We start from the raw sequence: 7,711 nt of genomic DNA, 5'->3' as shown, positions 1-7,711 counted from the left end.
AATCTGTGGGCGGTAGGTAAGAAGAGGGCTTTCTCAGAGTCTCTGCTTTATTTTAGAGCAACTTCAGCTAATTCCTTCAACAATTCAAGTGGCTAGGTCAGGATGTCCAATGACAGTGACCAGTGATCAGTGCTCCTCTGAGTCTTCAGATAGGAACTCTAATTGTGATACTGGACTCCTTATACTTCTTTCCTCCCGTAACCCAGGTTTAACCCAGCTTAAGTCAAATTTAAGCAAAATTTAATTAGAACGGATTCTTCCTTTCCAGTTCACTATCTTACATAGAACCACTGCCGAGACACAGATTTTCATGAAAATCTCAAGGCTGAACCCGTGGGTACAATAAAAAATGTGAAAGCCAAGATTCCTCCCAGTCAGGAGGGACTCGTTTTGCTGGGAGAGCAACGGGAAGATGGATGCACCAATGTCTGATTGCAACATTCAAAAAGAGACCATTTCTGCTGTTGAGACTTCTTGGTGCTATTAAGAAAATAAGTCGAGCAATCAGAGCTTCCAGATGTGCCTCTCTCCCGGTTTCCTGGAGTTTCCTTGCAGCATGGCCCCCAAACGCCAGTCTTCGCTCCCGCCTCAAACGAAGAAACCGAGACTGCCTCCTGCCCCCAAGCCAGGGCAGACGTCAACATCTCAGCACTTGCATAAGGGAGAAAAAGAACAGCAAGAAGCAATTGAACATATTGATGAAGTACAAAATGAAATAGACAGACTTAATGAACAAGCCAGTGAGGAGATTTTGAAAGTAGAACAGAAATATAACAAACTCCGCCAACCATTTTTTCAGAAGAGGTCGGAATTGATCGCCAAAATCCCCAATTTTTGGGTAACAACATTTGTCAACCATCCACAAGTGTCTGCACTGCTTGGGGAGGAGGATGAAGAGGCGCTGCATTATTTGACAAGAGTTGAAGTGACAGAATTTGAAGATATTAAATCAGGTTACAGAATAGATTTTTATTTTGATGAAAACCCTTACTTCGAAAATAAAGTTCTCTCCAAAGAATTTCATCTGAATGAGAGTGGCGATCCATCTTCAAAGTCCACTGAAATCAAATGGAAATCTGGAAAGGATTTGATGAAACGTTCAAGTCAAACACAGAATAAAGCCAGCAGGAAGAGACAGCATGAGGAACCAGAGAGCTTCTTCACCTGGTTTACTGACCATTCTGATGCAGGTGCAGATGAGTTAGGAGAGGTCATCAAAGATGATATTTGGCCAAATCCATTACAGTACTACTTGGTTCCCGATATGGATGATGAAGAAGGGGAAGGAGAAGAGGATGATGATGATGATGAAGAAGAAGAAGGATTGGAAGATATTGATGAAGAAGGAGATGAGGATGAAGGTGAAGAAGATGAAGATGATGATGAGGGGGAGGAAGGAGAGGAGGATGAAGGAGAAGATGACTAATGGAACACTGATGGATTCCAACCTTCCTTTTTTAATTTTCTTCAGTCCCTGGGAGCAAGTTGCCGTCTTTTTTTTTTTTCCTTTTTCTTTTTCTTTTCTCCTCTCGTGCTCATTCGCCCTGTTTTTTGAAGTCTCCTTTTTCTCTCCCTTTATACCATGGTTCTCAGCTTATTTTGGGGGGAAATACCTTGAGCAGAATACAGTGGGAAAAGAATCTCTACCCCTTTTTGTTCCAAATTCATTTTTGTCCCTTCCTGTCTCAACAAAAACAAAAACTTTATGGAATCAACACCACCGTGCTCTGTGGGAAAAAAGAAAAACCTTCTGCTCCCTTAGCTCTGCTGGAAGCTGGAGGGTGCTAGGCCCCTGTGTAGTAGTGCATAGAATTCTAGCTTTTTTCCTCCTTTCTCTGTATATTGGGCTCAGAGATTACACTGTGTCTCTATGTGAATATGGACAGTTAGCATTTACCAACATGTACCTGTCAACTTTCTCTTGTTTAAAAAAAAGAAAAAAAAACTTTAAAAAATGGGGTTATAGAAGGTCAGCAAAGGGTGTGTTTGAGATGTTTGGGTGGGTTAAGTGGGCATTTTGACAACATGGCTTCTCCTTTGGCATGTTTAATTGTGATGTTTAACGGACATCCTTGCAGTTTAAGATGACACTTTTAAAATAAAACTCTCTCCTAATGATGACTTGAGCCCTGCCACTCGATGGGAGAATCAGCAGAACTTGTAGGATCTTATTTGGAATTGACATTCTCTATTGTAATTTTGTTCCTGTTTATTTTTAAATTTTCTTTTTGTTTCACTGGAAAGGAAAGATGATGCTCAGTTTTAAACGTTAAAAGTGTACAAGTTGCTTTGTTACAATAAAACTAAATGTGTAAAAAAAAAAAAAAAAGAAAGAAAAGAAAAGAAGTCATCCCACATACTCCCAAGAAGGATAAGCATTAAGAAAAAGATGTTTGCTCTGAAATACTGCGAGGTTGATGAGATTGGCAAAGTTGGTCGCCCTCCAGAATCATCTTTCTGGTGGCTTCTTCGTGGCGAGCCCCCTTGACACACATGACTAGCAAGGGTTGTCCACACCTTACTTCGACCAACCAGAAGACAAGCAAACGTGTGTGTAAATACAAGACCAGAACGACTTTGAATACTGAACTGAATTTCAATGTTTTAAATACAAAGATCTTGTTTTCAAAAAGACAAAACTATAGCCATGGAGAACAGATCAGTGGTCGTCAGGGGTTACGAGTGGGAAGAGCATGTGATTGCTAAGGGGCAGCAGGAGGGAGCTGGCTAAGGTGATGACAGTTTTGTATCTTGATTTGTGTTGGTGGTGGTTCTACAAATTTATATGTGTATTAAAATTCATAGAACTACACACATCAAAAAAAATTCAAATTCACTGAATGATAGCCTTTTAATTAAATTAAAATTTAAAAAGTATTTTCTAAGTAGTTAAAAAAAATAAACAGACCCACAGGCTAGTTCATTAAGAAACTACACTTGATCTTAGCCAAAAGGCCGAGAAGCGATAGTTCATTAAGAAACTAACAGTGCATGTGTCTAGACTGCCAGCATCCAGGTCCCAGTCTCGCGTTGTACTTCACACCCAGCGGTCATGTGTCACGTGGAAATGGCTGCAGGGATGAGCTCTGAGGCCACAAGGAACAAGCCACTGGTGGAAAGACAGTAGGACAATAACTATGCACAAAAGCTATTACATCTTCTTACAGAGAGGCATTTTCGGGGCACGGTGATTCACAGGAAACCTCCAAAGTGTGCAAAATAAAGCAGCTTGCAAAAGAGAAAAAGAAAATGCTCAGCTAGCTCTACCTGACTAGTTAACCAGAAAAGTTATAACCACCACAAAAAAAAAAAAAAAAAAAAAAAAAAAAAAAACAACCAAAAAAAAAAAACAGAAAAAACAATCATAAAAACCCTATGCATGATGTAATCGTCACAATCTATTCTCAGTGGGTGCCTGCACAAGCACACAGCTTCCTGCCTGGAGGCTTCCAATGGCTCAGGGAAACTTGGAACCAACCACAGAGCTGGTAAGGAGGCTGGCACATGGGGGAGGCGAGTTCCGGAATGAGGTTGAGTTTCCCACCAGCAGAGTATAATGAGAACACAGAGTCAAGAGTAGGTTAATTTATGGACAAGTACAGAATCTGAGATTTCTTACCTCTCTGAGTTTGGAGCTAAGATCGGTGCCTGCCACCCAAATGAAACTCACACACTGGTCAGTGCCAATGACTAAGTTGTATTCCTTCCTCCCTTCCCCACTCCCTTTCTCTACAAGTTTAGGGGACGCTGTCTGTGCCCGACACGGTTTCCTTCAGCCCACCTGGGAGAGCAGGGACAGAGGGTTCCCATGCATGGTCCAGGGAACAAACTCAAGCATGTTCCTTGACCCTCCACTTGTCTGCCTCAGGGCCTTTTTCCTCTAAATCCCAGCCCCTTAAGAGCAGCCTGAAGGTTAAGGGATTAACACCCCCAAGGGCATCCTTCAATCAGTGGGTTTGGATGTCTAAATAAATACAACCCAGGGACAATTCCAGCAGGTCCTCATCAGGATTGAGCCGAGCTGCTGATTGTGGCTACTGGCTCGCTACTGGCTTTCTCTTCCTGTGTCTTCCTCGCCCCTTTTCCTTGGATCACTGGCAAATAAACCAACTCCTCCCCAATCTCTGTTTCAGGCTCATCTTTTAGGAATACCCAAATTGCCTAGATTATCTCTCTCTGCTCCATCTCACTCTTTCTGTGATGTCCTCCTAAAGCCAGCTCCCAGAACATAACTGCACTTTTCCATCAAATACCAATGGCTGGGACAACCCAAATTTCTTAATGTCAGTAAATGAACTATGAAGTCTGGCTGTTGCTAAGGAGGACACTGCAGCCACCTCCCCCGCCCCTCTGTTGCCTTTAACCATTTCGGGAAGCTGCCTGTGCCTCGTGCCCCCAGTCCAGGTTCCCTGCGGCCCCCAGGTTGTAAGCAACAGACCCTGGTCAGTGTGGTCTTCTGCCTCCGTTTGTGTAATGAGCCCCAGGAGGCTGGTGTTCTGAGCATTTAGGCGCCTGCCAGAGGGCTTGCAATTTCTTCAACTAATTAGGGAGGTGAAAGGGCCATTCAGGGAAGACTTTACTCCCGCATCTGACACCAGCGTCACACCAGGTGGCATATCCTTCTCCCCCCTCCCACATCTGTCTGTTCAAGTCCGCTGTCTTCCAGACACAACTGCTCAGGTTAAGATGCATCAAGATGGAAAGTTGCCACTTGATTAAGATAAAAATACAATAATCAAAATACGTAACACATTCCTCTTTTGAACAGATGGCCGGGGAGCTTGCCTCATAACACTGAACATCAAAAATGAATCAGAGGCTCATCTTGCTGCATAATCAAGAATTTGCTCACTGTTTGTGCTACAGCCAGGCGGGAGTTGGAGACGCCATCGGCAGCGGTGGAAAAAAACAAAAAGAAACCGTCGATTCCGTCATGAGCCGCTCCTGAGCCTTGTTCTCCGCACGTCAGGTAACGCGGGTCTCCGTCAGACACTGTCACTGGCGCATGGCAGGGGGGTGGGGATAAGAGGGTATAAAATAAATGGAAAATGTGTCAGTTTACCCTTTCAGGAAGGCCTACAGCTACCTTTTATCAGACTGCAACTGCTGACATTTTTTCCTAAAGAAAAAGCATTCCAGCCACCTCATGTTTCTTATCTCAGGGAGTCATCCCAGTCCAGACACTTGTCACTTTACTCCGGTTACAACATTGTAGCATATTGCATTATGATTTATTTGTTTACTCAACTCCCTTGGGCTCTTTGAAGGCAAGGATAATTTCAAGGATAATGTGACTTAATATCACAGAGCCCAGCAAAGACTTCAAATAAACGTTTGATGAATGAATGAACAAAAATAATCGGAATTATTGGAAGAGCCTCTCAGTTGATCTAGCTTCTTCCATTCTCTTTTCTCCCTTCCACATGGCCACCAGTTTCAATCCCTCTAAAACTTTCAATGAGACAGATCTATAGGTGCTATGAAATTATCTCCACGGTGAAGTGAAAAAAGACAGACTCAAAACAATGGATGTGTAATACATGCATAACTGATTTAAAAGGAGAGGAGGAGGGGCGCCTGGGTGGCTCAGTGGGTTAAAGCCTCTGCCTTCGGCTCAGGTCGTGATCCCAGGGTCCTGGGATCAAGCCCCGCATCGGGCTCTCTGCTCGGCAGGGAGCCTGCTTCCCTTCCTCTCTCTGCCTGCCTCTCTCCCTACTTGTGAACTCTCTCTGTCAAATAAATAAATAAAATCTTTTAAAAAATAAAAAAAAAAATAAAAAAAACTAATGATGTAGTATGATGACTAACATAATAAAAATAAATAAATAAAAATAAATAAATAAAAAACATCTAGTTTAAAAAAAATCTTTTTTCTTACACCGTCCTCTGGACTCTGAATTTTTATCCTTGTGCATGTATTTCTACTTTTGTCAGTTTAAGAAGTCAACAAATAATCACTTTAAGTGGGATGCCTGGGTGGCTCAGTTGGTTAAGCAGCTGCCTTTGGCTCAGGTCATGATCCCAGCGTCCTGGGATCAAGTCCCACATCAGGCTCCTTGCTTGTCAGGGAGCCTGCTTCTGCCTCTGCCTGCCATTCTGTCTGCCTGTGCTCGCTCTCTCTCCCTCACTCTCTCTCTGACAAATAAATAAATAAAATCTTTAAAAAAAAATAATCATTTTAAGCATCACTGGTTAAATTACTCTCCTACTCAAAAACACTGACTACCTATTTCCTACAAGTCAGGTAATCTCATACCCCAGCCTGACTTTCTAACTTGTCCCTGATCAAAGCCCTCTGCAGAACCTCTCACTAGTGACCTAGTCTCTACATGATGGGATTGTTTCTTTTTTTTTTTTTTAAGATTTTTTTTTTATTTATTTATATGACAGACAGAGATCACAAGTACACAGAGAGGCAGGCAGAGAGAGAGGGGGGAGGAAGCAGGCTCCCCACTGAGCAGAGAGCCCGATACGGGGATCGTAATCCCAGGACCCTGGGATCATGACCTGAGCCGAAGGCAGAGGCTTTAACCCACTGCGCCACCCAGGCGCCCTGATGGGATCGCTTCTGTTAGTCGTCAGAGCTGTTCACAAATATGCTAGTTCTCCTTCCAGGCACATGGTAAGACTGTATTTCCCTGCCCTCCCCTAAATTAGGGGTTGTCATGTGTCATGCCCCTAATGGGCAGGGAGGAAAGATGGAAGTGTTAGGAACTCATGGTAGTCATGTTCTAAAATGGCTCCCAATGACCCTCACTTCCTGGCATTTACCCACTTGTATTGTCCCCTCCCCTTGAGTGTGGGCTGGACCCAATGACTTGCTTCTGACGAACAGAATATAGCTAAAATAATGGGATGTCACCTCCAAGATTAGGTAATAAAAGGTTGTGGCTTGGGTGATGAGCATTAAGGAGGGCATGTGATGTAATGAGCACTAGGTGTTATATGCAACTGATGAATCACTGAATTCTATCTCTGAAACTAATAATATACCATATGTTATTTAATAAAATAAATACAATACAATACAATACAATGCAATACAATACAATGGACTGTGGCTTCTGTCTTGCTGGCAGGCTCCCTCTCCCTGGCTCGTTTCATGTGCTTGCCCTGATAGAGTAGGATATCTAGCAAGAAACTAAAGATGGCCTCTGGCTGTCAGTCCAATGGTCCTCAAGGAAACCAAATCTTGTGAACAACCATGTGAGTGAGGCCGGAAGTGGATCCTGGCCCTGATAAACCTTGAGATGACTGCAGCCCCAGCTGACACCTTGGCTGCAGTGTTAGGAGAGATTGAGCCAAAGAACAAGCTAAAACCTATAGAAACAGTGACATAAAAAATGCATATTGTTTTACATTGCTAAGTTTTAGGATAATTTGTCATGCAGCAATGGATAACCAATATAGAGCCACGGACCATTCCTTTCCCCTGCTGGGGTGGATCCTGAAAGCACAGCTTGAGATGGACCTTAATCCCTAAGTGGCTGTGATGAGCAGAGCCTCCAACCAACCCCCGCTGAAGAAGAAGGGTGAACAAGATATAAACATTGTCTATTTGGGTCGTTTGTTACTGCAGCAAAACTTAGTCCGTCCTGACAAATGCATGACATATGTGAAAGCGCTGTAGAATTTTAAAGTGTAATCCAAATGTAAAGTATTACCATTACTACCTGAAGGTTCATTGTTCCCACATCCTGACCTATGACCC

At 43.1% G+C, this 7,711-nt stretch overlaps 1 protein-coding gene and 1 pseudogene across 1 annotated transcript; one reads left to right on the top strand and one right to left on the bottom strand.

Moving 5' to 3' along the window:
* Positions 1 to 525: 525 nt before the first annotated feature.
* On the top strand, positions 526 to 2,243 carry LOC125079970 (protein SET-like). Its single transcript, XM_047693725.1, has one exon. The coding sequence runs from the start codon at positions 557 to 559 to the stop codon at positions 1,424 to 1,426; it is 870 nt and encodes a 289-aa protein (XP_047549681.1). The 5' UTR covers positions 526 to 556; the 3' UTR covers positions 1,427 to 2,243.
* Positions 2,244 to 2,763: 520 nt separating this feature from the next.
* Positions 2,764 to 2,967, bottom strand: LOC125080318 (uncharacterized; annotated as a pseudogene).
* Positions 2,968 to 7,711: the final 4,744 nt, after the last annotated feature.

This window comes from Lutra lutra, chromosome 10 (genome assembly GCF_902655055.1).
Source record: "Lutra lutra chromosome 10, mLutLut1.2, whole genome shotgun sequence".
NCBI lineage: Eukaryota > Metazoa > Chordata > Mammalia > Carnivora > Mustelidae > Lutra > Lutra lutra.
The sequence above is the reverse complement of the archived record's forward strand: the minus strand, read 5'-3'. Positions and strand labels throughout refer to the sequence as shown.

Excerpts from the sequence above, each read along its gene's own strand:
- LOC125079970 (XM_047693725.1), top strand. The coding sequence starts at position 557 with ATGGCCCCCAAACGCCAGTCTTCGCTCCCGCCTCAAACGAAGAAACCG.